General features: G+C 36.3%; 2 protein-coding genes across 2 annotated transcripts in view; both read right to left on the reverse strand.

The window, feature by feature from the left end:
* LOC138306052 (sulfide:quinone oxidoreductase, mitochondrial-like) overlaps window positions 1-25,179 on the reverse strand; it is a 39,927-nt gene that overhangs the window by 7,404 nt on the left and 7,344 nt on the right. Inside the window, exons 2-9 of the mRNA XM_069246394.1 lie at window positions 19,515-19,685; window positions 17,805-17,858; window positions 16,747-16,944; window positions 16,242-16,345; window positions 14,336-14,438; window positions 11,078-11,261; window positions 10,573-10,640; window positions 3,903-4,081 (exon numbers count right to left, since the gene is read on the reverse strand). Of these exons, the coding sequence (XP_069102495.1) occupies window positions 3,903-4,081; window positions 10,573-10,640; window positions 11,078-11,261; window positions 14,336-14,438; window positions 16,242-16,345; window positions 16,747-16,944; window positions 17,805-17,858; window positions 19,515-19,685 (1,061 nt within the window). The remainder of the gene's footprint in view (window positions 1-3,902; window positions 4,082-10,572; window positions 10,641-11,077; window positions 11,262-14,335; window positions 14,439-16,241; window positions 16,346-16,746; window positions 16,945-17,804; window positions 17,859-19,514; window positions 19,686-25,179) is intronic.
* LOC138306051 (uncharacterized) lies at window positions 4,095-8,544 on the reverse strand. Its single transcript, XM_069246393.1, has 2 exons — window positions 5,941-8,544; window positions 4,095-5,783 (listed from the first exon to the last, which is right to left on the reverse strand). Exons 1-2 carry the CDS (start codon window positions 6,335-6,337, stop codon window positions 4,549-4,551), a joined length of 1,632 nt encoding a protein of 543 aa, XP_069102494.1. The 5' UTR covers window positions 6,338-8,544; the 3' UTR covers window positions 4,095-4,548.

Raw genomic sequence — 25,179 nt, forward strand, 5'->3', positions numbered from 1 at the left:
AAGTATTTTAACCGACATACTGAAATACGAGTGAAAGTAAGCGTGAATTTGTATGGCCACCATGTTTGTTTACACACAACTAGGCTTACGTAGTGGCAGAATAAACAACGGACAGAAGCATGACATAATCCATCAAGATATTTACATCATTGTGAGTATCATTTGTTATTTATTTACAGTATAAGTTTACAGACAGTTTTCGTGATTCTAATCGATCAATAATCATTACCATACTTCATTACAGATCGATCGTATACACAGATGGTTATATAGGTACATGGGCCTAGCTTTTAGGTGCAACCTATTTACCAATGTGACTTATATGTGTACGAAAACTGAAAACATCGTAAAAAAAGCCTTTGTGATTTATACCCAGGTGCAACTAATTGTCCGGAAAATACGGTATAGGTTTAAAATTTCAATGGATTTGTGGACCACAACCAGTACAAACCATACATATAGTCTGTTATAGGACTGGATACCGTTTAGTCCGCTAAACCTGCCTATATTATTAGGCTTTTTTAATTTTTTTTTTTTTTTTTTTTTTTTGCCTAATATATAGTCAGCTCGCGGTACCTCTTAACAAGAGATCCCAGAGGGATCCTGGCGCCCACCATAGAATGATCTATGTCTGACAATGGAAAAAAGGATCTTTTCCCTGCTTTTCAAACTTTTTCAAATATACAACATATGATATTTAAGACAAATCGCTTTATTGTTCTCTGAGAATCAGGTGTGAAATTCAAGATGGCGACAGGTTGGCCATCTTGTTGACCAATCGGTCCAAAAGGTACTATGCACAAATAAAGCCCAAGGGGAAACTATGCATGAAATATGAGAGATATCACTTCAGTAATTGCAGACAAATAGCGATAACTATCCAAATACAAGATGGCTGCCTGGCGGCCATCTTGTTGACCGATCAGTCTAAAAATGCAATATGCACATTTAGGGTCATAGGGGAACATACATATGACATTTGAGAAACAACCCTTCAGTACTTTCTGAGAAATAGCGGTAACAAACTTTAACTATCAAAATCCAAGATGGACGCCAGTCGGCCATCTTATTCACTGATCGGTCCCAAAATGCAATATGCACAACTAGGGTCCTAGGGAAATCTACATATGCCATTTGAGAAACATCCTTTCAGTACTTTCCGAGAAATAGCGGTAACAAACTTTAACTATCAAAATCCAAGATGGCCGCCGGTCGGCTATCTTGTTGACCGATCTTTCTCAAAATGTAATATGCACAACTAGGGTCCTAGGGGAACCTACATATGAAATTTGATAAAGATCCCTTCAGTACTTTCCGAGAAATAGCGGTAACAAACTTTAACTATCAAAATCCAAGATGGCCGCCGGTCGGCTATCTTGTTGACCGATCTTTCTCAAAATGTAATATGCACAACTAGGGTCCTAGGGGAACCTATATATGAAATTTGATAAAGATCCTTTCAGTACTTTCCGAGAAATAGCGGTAACAAACTTTAACTATCAAAATCCAAGATGGCCGCCGGTCGGCTATCTTGTTGACCGATTTTTCTCAAAATGTAATATGCACAACTAGGGTCCTAGGGGAACCTACATATGAAATTTGATAAAGATCCCTTCAGTACTTTCTGAGAAATAGCGGTAACAAACTTTAACTATCAAAATCCAAGATGGCCGCAAGTCGCCCATCTTGTTGAGCGATCGGTCCAAAAATGCAATATGCACAACAAGGGTCCTAGGGGAACCTACATACGAAATTTGAGAAAGATTGCTTCAGTACTTTCTGAGAAATAGCGGTAACAAACTTTAACTATCAAAATCCAAGATGGCCGCCAGTCGCCCATCTTGTTGAGCGATCGGTCCAAAAATGCAATATGCACAACAAGGGTCCTAGGGGAACCTACATACGAAATTTGAGAAAGATTGCTTCAGTACTTTTTGAGAAATAGCGGTAACAAACTTTAACTATCAAAATCCAAGATGGCCGCCGGTCAGCCATCTTGTTGACCGATCTGTCCCAAAATGCAATATGCACAACTTGGGTCATAGGGGAACCTACATATGAAATTTGAGAAAGATCCCTTCAGTACTTTCTGAGAATTAGCGGTAACAAACTTTAACTATCAAAATCCAAGATGGCCGCTGGTCAGCCGTCTTGTTAAGCGATCGGTCCCAAAATGCAATATGCACAACTAGGCTCCTAGGGGAACCTACATATGAAATTTGAGAAAGATCCCTTCAGTACTTTCTGAGAAATAGCGGTAACAAACTTTAACTATCAAAATCCAAGATGGCCGCCGGTCGGCCATCTTGTTGAGCTATCGGTCCCAAAATCCAATATGCACAAATAGGCTCCTAGGGGAACCTACATATGAAATTTGAGAAAGATCCCTTCAGTACTTTCTGAGAAATAGCGGTAACAAACTTTAACTATCAAAATCCAAGATGGCCGCTGGTCGGCCATCTTGTTGAGCGATCGGTCCCAAAATGCAATGTGCACAACTAGGGTCCTAGGGGAACCTACATATGAAATTTGAGAAACATCCATTCAGTACTTTCTGAGAAATAGCGGTAACAAGAATTGTTAACGGACGGACGGACGGAAGGAAGGACGGACGGACGGACGGAAGGACGGACGGACGACGGACCACGGACGAAATGCGATTTGAATAGCCCACCATCTGATGATGGTGGGCTAAAAATGTGAAATCGTAGGCCAGATTTGGCCTACGCTACGTCAGCGGCATATTTCTAATATATCGTCCATGCAATGCCGGGAAAACGTACACATACCTATATATTGGGATCTTATGTACTCCACTGCCCCCATGTTACATCCCATTTATGAAATTAAACAACTCTGCACAATGAAATACTTCCGAGACCCTTCTATTTCACACATTTGAATTTTGTTTATCTTTCAACTACACGTGGTTTTTTAAAATAAAACCAGAAGCGAAGTTGATTGGCTGCCGTTTGCTCTACTAAATGTGTATACGGCGGCCATTACAAATGTGTGAAATAGAAGGGTCTCGGAAGTATTTCATTGTGCAGAGTTGTTTAATTTCATAAATGGGATGTAACATGGGGGCAGTGGAGTACATAAGATCCCAATATATAGGTATGTGTACGTTTTCCCGGCATTGCATGGACGATATATTAGAAATATGCCGCTGACGTAGCGTAGCTAGGCCAAATCTGGCCTACGATTTCACATTTTTAAGAGGTACCGCGAGCTGACTATATATTAGGCAAAAAAAAAAATTATTAAAAAAGCCTAATAATAAAGGCAGGTTTAGCGGACTAGATACCGTTAAGAACGAAACGGTATGGTACCAGACAGGTATCAATGACACGGAACCGATATTTTAGATTTCATTATATAATATCAATATTAATATTAATTATAAGAAAATACACAAATTGTTGTATTTTCACCTGTCGTTTTTTTGTTGTTTTTTTTTGGACTAATTATCACAAAGAACTACAAGACTTTGAAGATCATGTTCTTTCTAACATTGTCTGCCTCCTTCATTAAGTCACTTCTTAAATTTCCTAAGAAAATCATGAGTTTAATTTTTCAAAATAACGACAAGAGTATTGGTACTTTTTAAAACAGGTAGGTACTAGTATTTTTTAAAATGAGTAACGATACTTTATCCTTGTCGAGTATCGGGGTCCAACCCTAGTACTTTATTCAATAGTACTTTAAAGGTTTCAAAGATGAATGAACCATCATCCATTTCTGACAAGATATTTTAGAAACAAGAGGCCCAGAGGGCCTGTATTGCTCACCTGTCGGTTTTTTTTTTTTTTTTTTATTGAGTAATTATCACAAAGACTGTTCGGTTCAGGAGAGGTAAAAATACTCTGCCCACCCCAGTACCCCTGGTATTTAAGACTCACTTGAGAAGCATTTTCCAGTAGAGTTCAGGCATGACCCTGGCCTTGAGTTGGTACATTGAGGACCTCTCCTTACCCTGGTTAAAGGGGAATGTCTCTAATGGCTGGGCGTTGTAGTCAAACTCGGCCAGAATACACTTTCCTCGACTGGTGATCAACGGGCAGGACGTGTAACCATCGTACTGAAACGTACATAATATATTTAACCAAATAGGGATTGGATTTCACTTTTATGTTAACCATGCTTGTATGGAGCAATCCAATCCCTATATTTACACGTAACCAAATTTTTTACATTAAAAAAAAATAAAAAATACCCGACTCTTTAAGCGACGAAACCAGTCGATAGAAAGTCGGTCATATGTGGGAGGGGCTTGCTCAATGGAACAGCTCGAGCTGCCACTTCACATTAGATTGATTTATTCTTCCGCGCCAGCGAAAAAGTTCAATTTGATTGAGTAAAAATAACACAAAATGCATTTTTTTTTTCAATGATAATGAAGTTTAATGTAGTTGAACATCAAAGCAGTATTCATTTTAACAAGAATTGTCCTTATTAGACATCTAATATGAAAACAAGAAAAGTGTGCTGCGCGGTGTGCATCGAGGCGAGGCTGACACCCACGCTCAATCAGAACATGTCATTCAGTCACTGTTTGCCGAAATTGAACGTACACCCGTGAAACACGCCGTTGGTTAACAGGCCGGAGTTCAAATAACTAGCAGTATTAGAAATTGACATCTGACTTTGTGCGATAACATCACTGGAAGCTGTGTGACTATCGGAGATAGGCCTAGCGACAGTGTTTGGTTCAGTGTTGTATGGGATAACTTCACTGCTGATCGATGGCGTGTTTGCTGGCGCGGAACTGTCCACACGTGTGTTACTCGGCCTACTAGCTGTACATGCAACAGAAGATAATGTTTTGGACAATGCCTGCCTCTGTTCGGACGTACAGGATCTGTTGTAAGATCTAATGGCGGATTCAGTTTTGTGACCACTCATGTACATGATGTGTCTAGCTTCAAAGCCATGATTGTTCAGTGCATCGATAGCTGTAGCCCGCAAGCAGTGGGCTGTGTATTTAGTTGACAGCTGTGCAGCAGCACATATATCGGACATAAAGTTGCTGTATGTGCGAGCGGCGAGAGGTTTATTTGTGAACCATATGTCGTCACCTGACTTAGCAGTTTTCATGAATTGATTAAACAACATGGTGGCGTTTGGATCCGTTTTCCTGATTAAAAGTTGGAGCATTTCAACTGGACAGTTCGGACCCCCTGTTGAGTACATGAGTTTCTCAGGGGCATCAGAATTGGATATACCACCCTGGTAGTTTTTCTGTTGGGTCTCGTGACTTAGAAGAGCATATGTGCCGTGTTCGTCGGATAAAAAATTGAAGGAGTTTACTCGAAGCTGTTTGTGGAATTCTAAACCACGCGTCATGAAATGGATAGCAATGTAATACCAGACACACTGACGGAGTGCAACAGGCGAGGTGTGGGCTGTTGACATGTAAGTAGATATTTTCTCTAGATCGCTTTCATTTATGATGGGTTTGTGTGTTGTTGCCCTTGACGAACCGTCACGCATTCTCTGTTTAAGAAGTCCGGTCATAATTTTGTTGCTCGGTTTAAATTCCTTATCCTTAACCAAGTCTATATCTCTCCCCAAATCTGTTAGTCTACGATTAATCGCTCCTCGGATGTTAATTAACGTGTTTTTGTGGTAAACTTCGGCCTGTTGCGGAGGGAGGGTTCCTGTGCGTTTGTCAACATTTTTGGGTCTGGCCTCACAGTAGAATCGTGACAGGAGGTCATTCAGTTGTTCAGATGTTACATTATTCATATCAGTTTCCATACCGTTGGATTCCATGCTCCATGCTGAAATAAAAAGTCATTTGTGTAACGGATAAATCGGCAGATAATCGCTGAATAATAGTGTGATTACTGTTGTTTTACCGATGTTCAACATTTATTGAGCAGCTTATACGAATGGCATGTCACAACATGAGGATTTATAAATTGAACACCTACGTACCTTGAAAGATTCGCATTCCCCAAATAGTGTTCTGTTTTGTTCGGTTAGACTGTGCGCTTTCTGATATGTCGTTTCTCTCTTTCTCTGTTGTGGTTTTGAATCTTTTGTTGTTGTCATTTATCTCATCCGTTGTTGTGGTAATAGTAGACAAACTCTCGGAACGAGTAGCTATAGGCATAGGACACAGATCACTTGTCGGCGTTAGTTCTTCAAATTCCGGTTGAGTTAATTCTGCAAACATTTTTTTTATACCTTCTGCATCGTTGTCGGAGACAACAATTTCAACCATTGCATGCATTTCTAAGTCCAACTCTGACAATATATCGTCATCAGAACTGTCCATGAAAGTTTCTGTACCATTTACGACATCATTGTTAATGTTGAAGTCCCCGTACATCTTGACGTATCTTGACGTGAAAATCTAACGTCGTTCAGATGACGTTGACGTTAGCAGACGACAAAAATAATGCATTGCACGTCGGGATATTTATTTTTCTGTTTCTTTATTACAAACATTCGTTACAATAATCTTGTAAAATTTTCTTTTAAAACATATAACAAATCCACGTGAAATAACAATAACAACATGTTGTACGTCTTCATGTAAACAAACCCATGTGTTTGAGAAAAGTAGTTCATGTTAACATTTTCATACGCAAAGTTCAGAAGGTCAATGTTACCATGCAGTTATGGTAAACAAAATATAATCGGCTAGTACTTGCGTATAGTGACCAAGCCGAGCAAGTGTACATATAATCATATTGTATCAAAGTGTAGTGAAATATACATAACCATTACATTAATATACATCATACTATGTTTGTATGTTAACGATGTATCAAAATGTAGTGAAATACATAAATATTACATTTAAAGCACAATGTAAACTATCTAAGAATCTATCCTTTAAGTTTTGACTACTATGTACATGTAATTATAACCTGAATGACTCCCATGTACATGTAATTATAACCTGATTTGACTCCTATGTACATGTAATTATAACCTGATTTAACTCCCATGTACATGTAATTATAACCTGATTTGACTCCCATGTACATGTAATTATAACCTGATAGACTCCTATGTATATGTAATTATAACCTGATTTGACTCCTATGTACATGTAATTATAACCTGATTTGACTCCCATGTACATGTAATTATAACCTGATTTGAGTCCTATGTACATGTAATTATAACCTGATTTAACTCCCATGTACATGTAATTATAACCTGATTTGACTCCCATGTACATGTAATTATAACCTGATTTGACTCCTATGTACATGTAATTATAACCTGATTTGACTCCCGTGTACATGTAATTATAACCTGATTTGACTCCCATGTATATGTAATTATAACCTGATTTGACTCCCATGTACATGTAATTATAACCTGATTTGAGTCCTATGTACATGTAATTATAACCTGATTTGACTCCTATGTACATGTAATTATAACCTGATTTTACTCCCATGTACATGTAATTCTATGTACATGTAATTATAACCTGATTTAACTCCCATGTACATGTAATTATAACCTGATTTGACTCCTATGTACATGTAATTATAACCTGATTTAACTCCCATGTACATGTAATTATAACCTGATTTGACTCCCATGTACATGTAATTATAACCTGATTTGACTCCTATGTACATGTAATTATAACCTGATTTGACTCCCATGTACATGTAATTATAACCTGATTTGAGTCCCATGTACATGTAATTAAAACCTGATTTGACTCCCATGTACATGTAATTATAACCTGATTTGAGTCCCATGTACATGTAATTAAAACCTGATTTGAGTCCTATGTACATGTAATTATTACCTGATTTGACTCCTATGTACATGTAATTATAACCTGATTTGACTCCCATGTACATGTAATTCTATGTACATGTAATTATAACCTGATTTAACTCCCATGTACATGTAATTATAACCTGATTTGACTCCTATGTACATGTAATTATAACCTGATTTAACTCCCATGTACATGTAATTATAACCTGATTTGACTCCCATGTACATGTAATTATAACCTGATTTGACTCCCATGTACATGTAATTATAACCTGATTTGACTCCTATGTACATGTAATTATAACCTGGTTTGACTCCCATGTACATGTAATTATAACCTGATTTGACTCCCATGTACATGTAATTATAACCTGATTTGACTCCCATGTACATGTAATTATAACCTGATTTGATTCCCATGTACATGTAATTATAACCTGATTTGACTCCCATGTACATGTAATTATAACCTGATTTGACTCCCATGTACATGTAATTATACCTGAATGACTCCCATGTACATGTAATTATAACCTGATTTGACTCCTATGTACATGTAATTATAACCTGGTTTGACTCCCATGTACATGTAATTATAACCTGATTTGACTCCCACGTACATGTAATTATAACCTGATTTGACTCCCATGTACATGTAATTATAACCTCATTTGACTCCCATGTACATGTAATTATAACCTGATTTGACTCCCATGTACATGTAATTATAACCTGATTTGACTCCCATGTACATGTAATTATAACCTGATTTGACTCCCATGTACATGTAATTATAACCTGATTTGACTCCCCATGTACATGTAATTATAACCTGATTTGACTCCCATGTACATGTAATTATAACCTGATTTGACTCCCATGTACATGTAATTATAACCTGATTTGACTCCCATGTACATGTAATTAAAACCTGATTTGACTCCTATGTACATGTAACTATAACCTGATTTGACTCCTATGTATATGTAATTATAACCTGATTTGACTCCTATGTACATGTAATTATAACCTGATTTGACTCCCATGTACATGTAATTATAACCTGATTTGACTCCCATGTACATGTAATTATAACCTGATTTGACTCCCATGTACATGTAATTAAAACCTGATTTGACTCCTATGTACATGTAACTATAACCTGATTTGACTCCTATGTATATGTAATTATAACCTGATTTGACTCCTATGTACATGTAATTATAACCTGATTTGACTCCCATGTACATGTAATTATAACCTGATTTGACTCCCATGTACATGTAATTATAACCTGATTTGACTCCTATGTACATGTCATCATAACCTATACCCATAATCATAACTTTTGTTTACATGCTTTGTAGTAAATCCAGCCCAGTCCCTTAAACTAACCATAAAATTCACCTAGAAAATCGCTGTTTACACAGCAACGTCATAAGAATATTTATCACAACTGACCAATCCAGCCATGTCATCAATATTGCATGACACATGTGTAATAACACTATTATGACGTCACATATAGATTTGACATTATCATATATTTACACTTGCTATGCTTGGTCACTATACGCTAATACTAGCCGATTTTGTTTACCATAACTGCATGGTAACATTGAACTTTGAACTTGCTTAAGAAAATGTTCTATGCAACGTAAAAGGACTACTTTTTTTAAACAAACACATGGCTTTGTTTACATTTTGATGCAACATTACGTGTATATTGTTGTTTTTCATAGAATTTTGGAAAAATGTAAACAATAAATACATGTTTTATATTTATATATGATACAAACAATTTTTAAATTAATAATTGTATAAAGAAACAGAAAAATATCCCGACCGGGGCGACGTGCTTTCATTTTTGTTAAAAATGATGGGTGTCAAATGTAAACATTACCTCTGTGTCTGTGTTCGTCATACGATCGAGTCTTTTGGGTGGACGGGCGTGAGACCTTCTGATAGAGGTCAGTTATAAACATATCCTCTTGTCTTTGTTCTTTGAGAATTTAATCATGTGTATTATAAAACATGCACCGCTAGTAATCCACGTGTTGACAGTTACGCGTCACCACAAATACATTGTATCCATCGAACACAAGTGAAGTTGTTCCATCTATAGCCTAGATGGCGATGGATATAAGCGTAGATTATATAATCACATGGCTCCGAAGGATGTAATATCGTCAAGTCAGACGACAATCTCAAACAAATTTAGCTACTTGAACACTGGTGTTTTGACAACTTCGGAAAACTCCACTGTGTAAGCGTGCGTCAGCCTCGCCTCGCTGCACAATAACGGTCACCGAGTTCACACATGTGGCCGAGAACAAATACTTTATGTTATTACGCTATATGTGAACTTTTTGCAAAATTTGATACCTACTTAAAGTTCTGATCTGATTAAATAAAATTATCTCTGAAATTTACGTAAAGCGTCATCATTCGCTGTTCAATTGAGTAAGCTCCTCCCACTTTTGACCGACTTTTATTGAATAATTACGTCACTTTCAAATGACGATTTTATTGCATAAAATATAAATAAAAAGTCGTGTGAGTGTAAATATAGGGATTGGATTTCGTTTTTATGTTAACCATGCTTGTATGGAGCAATTCCTCTAAGAATATATTCAATATGGGGCACTAACGCGCCCCATAGAATATATTCTTAGAGGAATTGCTCCATACAAGCATGGTTAACATAAAAACGAAATCCAATCCCTATCTGTATGACGTCGCAGGATTGTCTCAGTAGACGGAAACTTCACATCCGAGCCCGACATCTACTGTTTTATAAAGAGACTTTACCTTGGCTGACTGTGTCCCTTGCTTCATCACAGCTGATAGATTCTTCTCCAGAACACCACACTGGGCCGCTGAAACCAGCAAAATACTGAATCTTTATGTGTATATCTTAGTTTACTTAAACCAGCAAAATACTGAATCTTTATGTGTATATCTTAGTTTACTAAAACCAGCAAAATACTGAATCTATATCTTAGTTTACTAAAACCAGCAAAATACTGAATCTATATCTTAGTTTACTAAAACCAGCAAAATACTGAATCTATATCTTAGTTTACTAAAACCAGCAAAATACTGTATCTTTGTCTTAGTTCACTAAAACCAGCAAAATACTGAATCTTTTTCTTAGTTTACTGAAACCAGCAAAATACTGTATCTATATCTTAATTTAACTCACAGATGAAATTTTGTGACCACTCCAACATCCCATGAAATGGCAAATATAATACATTGATGATATTCATGACCTTGACCCTTATTTTGACCTTGACAAAGACCTTGACCTTACCTACAGCAGCAGCTGTTTTAGATGTTGGTGCGCTGCTACAGTCCCCAATTGCGAAGATATTTGGGAATTTGGTGTGTTGCAGCGTCTCCTTATTTATATCAACAAATCCAGCTTCATTCACGATGTCACTTGTCCCAAGCTCATCTGGTGTAGACATGGGCGGGGTCACATGAAGCATGTCATACTAAAAATATAGGAGAATAGACAATAACTTACAGGGTAACAGGTTAATATTTTAATCTTATAATAATCTCAAGCTCAAGTGTTTAAGAAACATCTCAATTATCTTGATCATTTACATCACAATTATAATAATATCATATCTATAACAATATCATAATTATGATGACATCACAATCATTATAATGGAATCACATTTATGATGACATCACAATCATTATAATGGAATCACATTTATGATGACATCACAATCATTATAATGGAATCACATTTATGATGACATCACAATCATTATGACAACAAAATCACTATGATGTAACAACATGATGAGCAGTATAAGTTATGGTCATTGATGACCGAGGGTCATATCTAAGGATTTGTGGGTAAATTCACTCATGACTGCGGATCAAATTATGAACCATGAAGTACAATGTATAGACAAGTGAAGAAGTTTTTATGAAGTACACCATGACATTTCCAAGGTGAACCATATAATCAGTACCATTGAGTCTATATAAGTTGACCATATAATCAGTACCATTGAGTCTATATAAGTTGACCATATAATAAGTACCATTGAGTCAATATGAGTTGACCATATAATCAGGACCATTGAGTCTATATAAGTTGACCATATAAACAGTACCATTTAGTCTATATAAATTGACCATTTAATCAGAACCATTGAGTCTAAATAAGTTGACCATATAATCAGTACCATTGAGTCTACATAAGTTGACCATATAATCAGTACCATTGAGTCTATATAAGTTGACCATATAATCAGTACCATTGAGTCTATATAAGTTGACCATTTAATAAGTACCATTGAGTCTATATAAGTTGACCATATAAATAGTACCATTGAGTCTATATAAGTTGATCATATAATCAGTACCATTGAGTCTATATAAGTTGACCATTTAATCAGTACCATTGAGTCTATATAAATTGACCGTTTAATCAGAACCATTGAGTCTATATAAGTTGACCATATAATCAGTACCATTGAGTCTATATAAGTTGACCATATAAACAGTACCATTGAGTCTATATAAGTTGACCACATAAACAGTACCATTTAGTCTATATAAATTGACCATTTAATCAGAACCATTGAGTCTATATAAGTTGACCATATAATCAGTACCATTGAGTCTATATAAGTTGACCATATAATCCGTACCATTGAGTCTACATAAGTTGACCATATAATCAGTACCATTGAGTCTATATAAGTTGACCATATAATCAGTACCATTGAGTCTATATAAGTTGACCATATAATCAGTACCATTGAGTCTATATAAGTTGACCATTTAATCCGTACCATTGAGTCTACATAAGTTGACCATATAATCAGTACCATTGAGTCTATATAAGTTGACCATATAATCAGTACCATTGAGTCTACATAAGTTGACCATTTAATCCGTACCATTTAGTCTATATAAGTTGACCATATAAACAGTACCATTGAGTCTATATAAATTGACCATTTAATCAGTACCATTGAGTCTATATAAGTTGACCATATAAAATTAGTACCATTGAGTCTATATAAGTTGACCATATAATCAGTACCATTGAGTCTATATAAGTTGACCATATAATCAGTACCATTGAGTCTATATAAGTTGACCATATAATCAGTACCATTGAGTCTATATAAGTTGACCATTTAATCAGTACCATTGAGTCTATATAAGTTGACCATATAATCAGTACCATTGAGTCTATATAAGTTGACCATTTAATCAGTACCATTGAGTCTATATAAGTTGACCATATAATCAGTACCATTGAGTCTATATAAGTTGACCATTTAATCAGTACCATTGAGTCTATATAAGTTGACCATATAATCAGTACCATTGAGTCTATATAAGTTGACCATTTAATCAGTACCATTGAGTCTATATAAGTTGACCATATAATCAGTACCATTGAGTCTATATAAGTTGACCATATAATCAGTACCATTGAGTCTATATAAGTTGACCATATAATCAGTACCATTGAGTCTATATAAGTTGACCATTTAATCAGTACCATTGAGTCTACATAAGTTGACCATTTAAACAGTACCATTGAGTCTATATAAGTTGACCATATAATCAGTACCATTGAGTCTATATAAGTTGACCATTTAATCAGTACCATTGAGTCTATATAAGTTGACCACATAAACAGTACCATTTAGTCTATATAAAATTGACCATTTAATCAGAACCATTGAGTCTATATAAGTTGACCATATAAACAGTACCATTGAGTCTATATAAGTTGACCATATAATCAGTACCATTGAGTCTACATAAGTTGTCCATATAAACAGTACCATTGAGTCTATATAAATTGACCATTTAATCAGTACCATTGAGTCTATATAAGTTGACCATATAAAATTAGTACCATTGAGTCTATATAAGTTGACCATATAATCAGTACCATTGAGTCTATATAAATTGACCATTTAATCAGTACCATTGAGTCTATATAAGTTGACCATATAATCAGTTCCATTGAGTCAATATGAGTTGACCATATAATAAGTACCATTGAGTCTATATAAGTTGACCATATAATCAGTACCATTGAGTCTATATAAGTTGACCATATAATCAGTACCATTGAGTCTATATAAGATGACCATTTAATTAGTACCATTTAGTCTATATAAGTTGACCATATAAACAGTACCATTGAGTCTATATAAATTGACCATTTAATCAGTACCATTGAGTCTATATAAGTTGACCATATAATCAGTACCATTGAGTCTATATAAGTTGACCATTTAATCAGTACCATTGAGTCTATATAAGTTGACCATATAATCAGTACCATTGAGTCTATATAAGTTGACCATATAATCAGTACCATTGAGTCTATATAAGTTGACCATTTAAACAGTACCATTGAGTCTATATAAGTTGACCATTTAAACAGTACCATTGAGTCTATATAAGTTGACCATTTAATCAGTACCATTGAGTCTATATAAGTTGACCATTTAATCAGTACCATTGAGTCTACATAAGTTGACCATTAATCAGTGCCGTTGAGTCTTCCTACCTTAAACACTTCCATCTCTCCATTATCAAGGTTCTCAAACACGGCCTCACGCTCCGACGCTCGAACCTCCACCAAATTTCTCTTAAAGTTTACTTGAATATCTCTACAACAAGAAATAAAGTCATTAATGATATTTCAGCAATCAATATTGGCTGGAATCATTTCACCTTCAATTTGTTTTCTTCAATTTATGTCCTATTAAGGACGTTCCGAACAGTGATCGAATGCGCTGTTCGCTTGGACCTCCTTGGGTCAATAAGTGCATTCGGAACTGTACGTGAAGACACTTTTATGACTAGGATTATGAAGAATAGTGATCTATATGTTATCCGCCTAACGATATCTTACCTTTTAACGTTAAAATCAGGATAGTACAGTCGATAAACGACGTATTTGTCGATATTGTAATTTGTTCATTTTGCCGAAAGCTTGATATCGGGTGAAAATCGAAGTTTGTACAGTAGGTGTAGGAACTAGCTTCGACAAACTAGAAAATTAGTCATTTTTTTTTTATATTCCTTCATGGTAACACAAACAACTGTCTAATTATGTGGACAAAAAATAAAGAAAATTAAATGACACAATTTTTTGAAATTCGGTATTAAATTGAAATTCAAATGCAAAAATTGGCCCTTTTAAGGCCTCATTTATACGCATTCGCGTATAAAATTCGCAATTGATGTATTTTTAAAAGTAGAAACGACATTGAGGTCATTGATAGCTATATAAACTTACATATTAAAGATAAAAAATGTTGTTATTTGTAATATTTCAGTCAATTACCAAGCTTTGAAAATATGTGTGTAAAATTGTATTTTGAGAAAAACAGATGGTAAAATAGGGTTATTGAGAGTACAATATTTCCAAAACCGGTCGATCAAATTTCAAATAAAAGCCTTAATAAACAGTTTATCAACCAATCTTTCAGTGAGCAAATTTTAAAGAAAATTAAACGAGGGGAAATTTTTAGGCCTAACTGTATTGAACCACCTTAACATCCAGGGTCATTTAAGGAAGTGCGAGGTTTGATGTTGAAGGAAAACCGGAGTATCCGGAGAAAAACCACCTTCATCATCCTAAGTACTATGTGATTATGTCATATAAACTAAAGGAGAAGAAGATTTTAAACAGTCAAATGATGTTTGTACCACAATAAAATGTCTTTAAAATAGTGTTTAACATGTTGAGGGGCAGACACGCCATTTTCTTAAAAAGATTATCGTTACCTTGCAACCTTTAGGGGAAAATGGAGACAATCTCAAATACCAGTTTTTGTTGTGATAACCTTGCCTCTATGACCTTTAGGGGACTAAGGGAAGACAATCTCTAATACTGGTTTTTGTTGTGATAACCTTGCCTCTATGACCTTTATGACTAAGGGGAGACAATCTCTAATACTGGTTTTTGTTGTGATAACCTTGCCTCTATGACCTTTATGACTAAGGGGAGACAATCTCTAATACCGGTTTTTGTTGTGATTACCTTGCCTCTATGACCTTTAGGGGACTAAGGGAAGACAATCTCTAATACTGGTTTTTGTTGTGATAACCTTGCCTCTATGACCTTTATGACTAAGGGGAGACAATCTCTAATACCGGTTTTTGTTGTGATTACCTTGCCTCTATGACCTTTATGACTAAGGGGAGACAATCTCTAATACCGGTTTTTGTTGTGATAACCTTGCCTCTATGACCTTTATGACTAAGGGGAGACAATCTCTAATACCGGTTTTTGTTGTGATAACCTTGCCTCTATGACCTTTATGACTAAGGGGAGACAAACTCTAATAACGGTTTTTGTTGTGATAACCTTGCCTCTACGACCTTCAGGAGACTAAGGGGAGACAATCTCTAATAAAAGTTTTTGTTGTCATTATCTTGACAACCTCTAAGAAAATTTTTGTTACCTTGCCTCTATGACCTTTAGGAGACTATCTGCATATTTCTTGACACCAAATATCACACCCAGCGCTGTGTTGAATATAACATTGGTGTCTTTTCTCGTGTTGTTCTGTAACATTAAAAAAAAAACCAACAGATCAAGATGTCATACAAAACAAGAGGTCCAAAGGGCCTTAACAGTCATCATCAGGACTGTTTTATGAAAGTTCCTGACAAACCGTTTCCATTTTGAAACTCTTCCTAGATGTTTAGATGTTTGGGACATACAGTATCATAGATGTTTGGGACATACAGTATCATAGATGTTTGGGACATACAGTATCATAGATATTTGGGACATACAGTATCATAGATGTTTGGAACATACAGTATCATAGATATTTGGGACATACAGTATCATAGATGTTTGGGACATACAGTATCATTGGGTATCAGTTAATGTTTAATCAAGTGATTGTGTTAACAATGTAAAACATTATTACAAAGGGCAATAACTCTGTTTTGTCTCACCTTTCTGAATATTTCCTCGGCCAGGTACATAACTTTCTGCGGGGCTCCAGCACATTTGATGGGCGTGTTGGGGAAGGTGAATATGGCATTACCTCCCTTTAGTCTCTGAATGGCCGGGTAAGTGTTGACCACAGTCTTGTCCCAGTAGTTAGACACGACCTGGGGGTCAAGGTCAAACGCCTCTGGAAGGCCTTTTATCTGTATCAATATAAAATACTATGTAAAAGTCTTGTCACACCAAAGTACATAACAAGAGGCCTTAAGGGCCTCCATCACTCACCTGGCTTATACACTATACATGCTGATTTCCTAAAATGTTCTCAAGTTTAGTTTAGTAATATAATCCCTGACCTATGGGTAAAATTTTACATCACAATTACCTTCTCCAATTTGAAACTTAATTATGTACAGAAATCATCACTCACAATTACATCTTTACAAAAATGTGGATTTATTAAGAATGTTTGCTGGTGGATTGACATGTGTAAGAAAATGCACGAAGAAAATGTAGCGGCCAAACTGAGGCTCAAACCCGCAACCTCTGAACACTAGCCATACTTATGCCTTGAAAACATATATGACCATTATATCAACACCATTGGTACAGTTGAGACTTGGCGAATGGACTTGGACTGTCTTAAGTGACTCCCTGTCTTAAGTGACTCCCTGTCTTAAGTGACTCCCTGTCTTACGTGACTCCCTGTCTTAAGTGACTCCCTGTCTTATGTGACTAATTTGTAATGGTCCCTTGGAAAGTCACATAAGACAGTCTCAACTGTATTTTAGTTTGGTGCCAATTCTGTAACAGGAGAGAAGAAAATGTAGCGGCCAGGCTAGGGTTCGAACCCGGGACCCCTGAACACTAGCCGGTTATTGTACTGACTGAGCTACCTGGTCACCAATAATTGACCCAGTCCAGACCCACTACTCAAATTAATCCACACAATTAATCCCAAAAAACTCCCCTTCAGATGCAAATCAATTCATCTAGTTCAAAGACTGGATTAGTTCATTTTGAACTTCCAGGGGTTCATGAAGTAAAGGCAGATGATACAAACCTTATTGAAGTTGAGCTGTAATCCCATAGCCACTACGAGGTAGTCATACCCGACCTGGAAAGGAGACATGATATTCAGGAGACATATTCCGAATTTGCATATTACAGAGTTATCTACACTTGCGGATAATTATTGATTGTGATGACATGTGTTTGGGGGCGTTTTCGGAGAAAATGACGTGAATTGCGCTCACAAAATCATGACATAACAATCGCTACCTACCCGCAAGGGAACTAACTCTGTTATATGCAAAGACGGAATAGGCACATCCATGACCCTCGAAACTAAAGATCAAATGCTCAACCATGGCCAATACACAGTAAAGATGGGCCAAGTTTAACGGATGTTCCATAACTGTAATAATTTCCTTCACTCGAAATTCTCCCTAGGAAATAATAACAGATTTTAAGCACGGTTCCTCAACTTAAGGTTAACTCCTTAACTTCTGTAATGCTTTTTTGTGGGGAATTTTAAATTACGGTGCTGGACAGGGAGTGTTCACACCTCTTTTGTTTACTTAATTATCAAGCCAGTGCCCCTACTCTGTCTAGTATGCATTTTGAAGCCTCATCAATAAAAATTTCAGAAATCAAAAGAAAAAAAATTAAAGATATTTTGCAAAAATCAGAATATTTTGATATTAAAGCAGTAGGTGGAAGATTGGCCTCAAAAGCGGTATAGAATTCCGCATATGACAACTAAGGTGTGACCATTTTGTGACCACTCAGGTGCGACCATATCTTGATAACACACAATCTGCACCATGATTTCTGATTTTATACAAAACAAAAATACACTGTTATTCGTTTTCTAAATGATTGACCAATACATTGTTTTAGTAGGAACTGTATTAAAGGCTCACTACCTTTCCGGAGCAAAATTTAAATGTTTCTTAAAAACATTAATGACATCAGAAAATATATATCCATGGTCTAAGATGAGGGTTACAACACCAAACATATGCAAAATTTCCTGGGTAATAAATGATAAGAGTAGAGAGTCATTTTGCTGTTTTGCCGTCTGGCACAGTGATAGTCATTAACTACCGCGCGGTATTTAGGACAAAGGCGGGAAACATATAAGACGGCTCGGTTATGAAAATTAACATTTATTTTAATTAATTTTTTCAGAAGATGATGATAAGTGTAGTATTAAAAGTAAGCTAACTTTTGAGACAAAATTGTCGATCTCGTTTTACATTCCCATTTTAAAAATTAAAAAACGTTTCGGAAAGGTAGTGGCCCTACAGAAGTCAGTAAGGTTACACGGAAACAAATATTTTGTTAATATATCCAAATTGATCGGAATTGATCTCCATTAATGGAGGAGTTTAGTCCATTGATATATCACCAAGAAACCTAAAACAAAGCTGAAATTTTATCAGTGAAAACATCAAAAACATTTTTTTTTTAGGAATTTAGAGATTCATGATAGTTGGAGAGGGGCATTTTTTTTTTTTTTTTTTTTGAGACGAAAGATCATTGGTAAAATAAGAAGGGAGGGTCCTTAATAATCAGTATATTTTGGGAATTTTCATTAATTTCCAATAGCATTTTCGGCCAAACAAAAATGGCCCCCGGAAAAGCCGAGTAAATTTTCACAGCCTCAACCATTTCTCAACCAAATGCTTTCTCACCTAACACTTTAATTGAAAAAATTATCAATTATTTATCTTTGTTTGTCCTTTACTGATTATTAGTTAGATTTTACCTCTTCTCCATTGGCTGTTGTGACCTTCTGGTTGACGGGGTCAAAGTTCACGGCTTTTGATTGGATCCACTCACACTTGGCTGGAAGGACGGATTTCATTGAACGAGTGGCCTGTGATAATGTTTTTATGCCTCCACCAATCAGAGTGAACATCGGCTGGTAGTAGTGCTCCTGTCAACATATACATGTTAATAGTGAAACTTGTTCTTCAGGTTGGAAACGAAGTTATATATTCCGTCTTTGCATATTAGCTCCCTTGCTGGTAGGTATCGATTGTTACGTCATTATCTTGTGAGCGCAATTCATGTCGTTTTCTCCGAAAAGTATGACGTTACACTCGTTAACACATGACGTAACAATCGATACCTACCCGAAAGGGCAGATAACTCTGTAATATGCAAATACAGAATAGAGGATCTTACATGAGCGGCTAAGAGTTATGGAATTTATCAAACGAGTTCCATAATTTCATATGCCACAAGCCTTCAGTTGAGTGCCATATCAAATTATTTAACGAGTTTGATAAATTTCATATCACATAGTCATGAGTGTAAGATTCTATTTATCACATACCGTAACTTTTATTAATAGAAATATATGCAAAACTTTAAATTCTTCTCCATATAAAACAGTAGAAATCTAGCTCAGATGTGAGGTTTTCGTCTACTAGGACAATCATGTGACATTATGCATATATCATGATGTCAAAACTACATATATTGGTGGGTGACTGACAGTCAAAGATCCCTGGTCAAAGGAGAGAGAAGGACCCTTTCTATATTTTCCCTCAATTTTCAAAATCCAAGATGGTCGCATTCAGCCATCTTGTCTTCCAATGGATCCCAAAATGCAATGTGTATAACAAGGCACCAAGGAAAACCTATACATAAACAAAATCCCTTCAGTAACAGCAATAACAAATTTCCATTGTCAAAATTCAAAATGGGCAGCCATCTTGTTTTCTTCAACAACTTCAACAATCAAAATCCAATATGGCTGTCTGTTGGCCATCTTGTAAACAGATCAGTCCCAAAATGCAATATGCACAACTTTGGCCCATAGGGAACCTGTACATGAAATTTGAGAAATAATGGCAACAAGAATTGTTAACAGAAGGCAGTATGGGGAGACGGACCGTAGACTACAGACGGAAGGCTACTGGAATAGCTCGGGCCACCACTTGATGATGGTAGGCTAAAAATACAAGGACAGAATTGAACCTAATTCGAACATTGATCCTACGAACACTACCCAGGTGCTTTACAGACTGAGCTGCCTGGTCACATGTGATCGACTCAATCAAGAATCATGTGAGGCAAGACAACAACTTTCTGAGTTTCATCACTGCCAGTCTCACCAAAGGATTATACATTGTGTTAAATACGGTCTCTGTCACTCAGCTGACGGAGCGGGTCAGTGTGGTTTGTACATAGTGTTAAATACAGTCTCTGTCACTCAACTGGCAGAGCAGGTCATGTGGTTTGTCTGATTTCACTAGCCCGCAGCCTAAATTTTCAGTAAATCTATATATTTGGTCACAGAATGTTTTGTTAAATTGGATCGGTATTTTGGTGAGGAAGTTGTAAATGTTTATCTATATAAATGACTAAATTGATTATTATATTTTTTTGTGTTAATTAGACATATGTATATGATTAAACATCAATTATTGTTCAGCTGATGAGCATCATTTATGCTCTGTCAGTGGTGGAGCATCGTTAAAATTATTCAAACTATTAAATAATGCAGCTCCTACGGCCCAAAATAACTGAATAAAGAAAACATTATTAATTTTTTTCTGATGACAAAGATCTTAATTTCATTTCTATGTGTAAAAGAATTGGGTTGGTAAAGCTTGTACGAAGTTAAATACCATCGACATTATATCAGTCAGCTAACAGAGATTGCTTCTTAGGCTCAGTTGGTAGAGCTGTGGATTTTCATAAATTAATTCCTCAGGCTTGGGCACTCTTCTACAGATAATTGACTTGTAAGCAGAGAGATTTTAATCGCAACTGGCGGATAGTCAATATTGATGGAAAACAAACAAAATCCCGGTAAATCCTGCCCTAACTAAAAGGTAAAGCGGGAACAATTTGTCCACAGAGACCAACATGTTGGTAATGGCTCTTAATGCAATACACCTTTGTGTCATCACTGCATTGACAAAATTACTATTTTCTCTGTGAATTTTCAGAAACTGTTGGTTTTATTGTAAAGAATGCAAACAATGGTATTTGCATTAAACATATCACACAAATAATCATAAAGGAGTGTTTCCAACACCGCGGTTCTGTTCAAAAAGCTGATGATTTAATTAGGAGAGTTGTTTACATGTTTCGGCTCAACGGGAACCGTCCTCAGAACAACAACCAACGTATAGTGACATCATGGATACATGGGTAATACCTAGTGTTTTCCACATCCCCGATTAGCATGGCGCCGCGCCGTGCCCTTTTTACCTGACGCCATGCCCCTATAACCTAACGCCCTGCCCCTGTTTGTCCCCAGTACACGTTTACTAAACTACCAAAATACAAGGCAGTGGCTTGATAATTAAGTAAACAAAAGAGGTGTGACCATTTCCTGACCCCATGTCCAACCCCCAGTGGCCCTAATTAGCAGTCTTGGGCTATTTCCACCTTCACTTGTGGTATCACTTTCACGTCTGTGTATTACGTAAGCTGAAGTCAAGCAGCCGATCGGCAGCCTAGAAAACAATCAACTGGCCTTTCATTAAGTTTTATTACTACAGCTAGTCAGCACAACTACGAAAACAAATACTGCTTACAACTGTCAATCATTTACTCACGTTTTTAATGTTTAATAGGCCTATCTAACCGTAAAGAACTAAGACTGTTAACATCAAGAGTACACAAATTCTTGACACTGGCGGACATAATATATGAAGTTTCCTAATAGAACAATGTAATGGTATATATTTTATATATTTTTATCAATAATAAAAGTAACAGAGTTCTGGGAATATCTGGAAGAATTACCTTAGAAATATAAGCTAACTTAACATGTGTAATTTTTCATATTCAACAAGCAAAAAGATGTACTCTAGTTGAGATGCGTATAGTGGCAATACATACTAAAAAATGTTGGTGGCAAACAGATTAAACAGAATTGTCAGTTCATACCAATGTGACATTCAAAACTAATCAAACCGCACGTGACTTTTTTTTTTGTATTGTGCGTGCTACTATGTTTGCTCCAACACTAAATAGAATCACATGCATTTCCGATCAGGAGGCGTGGCTATATTACACCTGGTGATCGGTCAATTGTCATATATGGATAATTGATTTCATTTTGCAATTGCAGTTTTCTTCAAACTTATTTCTCAAAATGGCAGGCTATCATAATTTTGTTATCACTTGCTTTAAGGACAGAAGATTAAGAAGATATGTCTTAAATTTTCGTTAAAAAAATACGACAGCCCATGAAATGACGGCCCCGCTTCAGAAAGTAAGATTGTAACCCTCGCACCCACAAGCTACATCAAAGGCTGCGGCGGCGGATATCAAAGGAAAATCAGTCGTCGCCCAACGTCACCGTCAGTGCACAAACACAAAAGCTCCTGCGTTACTAAAACAAAAACTTAGAAAAAATTGGGCAAAATTGTCAAAATTTCCACATTTCTATAATCTACATTGTATGCATATTTGGAGTGGTTACCATATGGCATTAATTGAAGTTGAAAAATAAGAAAACTATCATTACAATTAAAGTAGGGATTTACTAAATATGTCAAATCAAACAATTTAAATACTAAATAAAAGTTTTGAAAATGTGACGAATTTGGGGGCCGAAACCATACCTAGTCCTTTATTTCTTCTTTTTTTTCAGAAACTAGACTGTTTTTTTTTAATTTACTATAAAAGATGCCAACAACAAGGTTTATGGTTAAATATCACACAATTTTCATGTATGAAGAAATTATTTGCTGCCATGGTTTCCTTGAACTTATTTCACAATTGTAGCATATCATAATATGAAGGATAAGGATATTCTACGCCATGATCACAAATAATTGTCAAGCCTCAGGTTTTACAACATTTTGTGACCATCAGGTATACATGTAATATTCTTCATATCCACATAAGAAAGAGTTGCTGCACTCGGTTGAATTCTTGGTCAGGACACTTGAACCAGGTGAATGAACTGTATACTGTCGATAATGGATTGAGGGGTTTTAATCACTACTATCAGATAGCAAGGATTGATGGTCATCGAACAACAAACAAAAAAACGTATAAAGCCCAATGGGAGAAGCCTTGGCGACAATGTAAACTGAGTGACATCCTGAATCTTCTGACAGAACATGAATGGTAGTAATGTGTGACCATTGTATCCACTGAAAGCCTCCGTATCATTTTACATTTAAAGCCACACTAGCTGGTGTGTCCTCAGAAGGAATTCTATTTCTATACATGCTACCTTATTCGACCTAATACACGCCCATGTCCCTATAAGCACCCCTCCCCCTTTTTTTAGGCCTCAATTTCAATTGCCCAGACATAAATAAAGACCAAAACTACATAAAACGGTATAAATTTGCAATAATTTTGACTTATTAGCACCTTTTCATTTTCATCATTTTTTTAAGCGTCGCTGGTCGAATACGGTATATGTAAACTTGTCTATTAAAGATGCTTCATTACCAACAGAGCATAAAATATATTTATCATTTGGACAATAATTGGTGTTTAATCATGTATATATGTTTCATTATCATGAAAAAAAACCCGATATAAAATAATCTATTCTGCTTTTCATATGCACATTCAGTACTTCATTCCATGTAAAACTGATAGTGTCATGGGTTTTTTCAGGATGCAATCATTTATTTTTTATATTTTTATCTTGAAATGAATGAAATGGTTATGGTGTAAAGTAAGTAATTTTTGTAACTGAAGAAAAATACTACTTTGTCTGCTTCTGTTTTTGATAGAGAACAAATAGCCTTCATCGGCTGTGTAGCATCTTTAAACATTTCAAATACAGTCAAATCGGTCTATAAAGACCTCTCCTGATCAAGAGACCCAGAAAAATGAAATCTGTTAAAATTGACCATTTGGGACCAAACTATTGAAGTGGAAGCCATAGACGTGAGACAGGATGGACCCCAAAGAAGTGGGACCCAAAGAAGTGGGACCCAAAGAAGTGGGACCCAAGGAAGTGGGACAGGAAGTTAGACTCAAGAAGGTGGTACTCAAGAGAGTGGCATCCAAGGAAGTGGAACCCAAGGAAGTGGACCTAAGGACATCAAACCCAAGAAGTGGCCACTGTGGGACTCAAGGAATTAGGTCTTCACGGAAGTGAGACTCAAGAAAGTGGGGCACAAGGATGTGGGACCCCAAGGAAGTGGGACTCAAGAGAGTGAGCCCTAAGGAAGTTGGACCCAAGAAAGTGGGACTAAAAGAAGTGGGACTCCAAGTGGGGCACAAGGATGTGGGACCCCAAGGAAGTGGGACTCAAGAGAGTGAGCCCTAAGGAAGTTGGACCCAAGAAAGTGGGACTAAAAGAAGTGGGACTCCAAGTGGGGCACAAGGATGTGGGACCAAAGGACGTTCAACGCAAGAAGTGGCACTCAAAGAAGTGGGTCTTCAAGGTAGTGGAACCCAAGGTAGTGGAACCCAAGGTAGTGGAACCCAAG

The sequence above is a fragment of the Argopecten irradians genome, chromosome 13, assembly GCF_041381155.1.
Source record: "Argopecten irradians isolate NY chromosome 13, Ai_NY, whole genome shotgun sequence".
Classification (NCBI taxonomy): domain Eukaryota; kingdom Metazoa; phylum Mollusca; class Bivalvia; order Pectinida; family Pectinidae; genus Argopecten; species Argopecten irradians.

Bases quoted from the DNA above. Each gene is read 5' to 3' on its own strand.
- LOC138306051 (XM_069246393.1), bottom strand. From the start codon at position 6,337: ATGTACGGGGACTTCAACATTAACAATGATGTCGTAAATGGTACAGAA. The intron at 5,784-5,940 runs GTACGTAGGTGT...TTTTTATTTCAG, and splicing joins GGGAATGCGAATCTTTCAAG to CATGGAGCATGGAATCCAAC.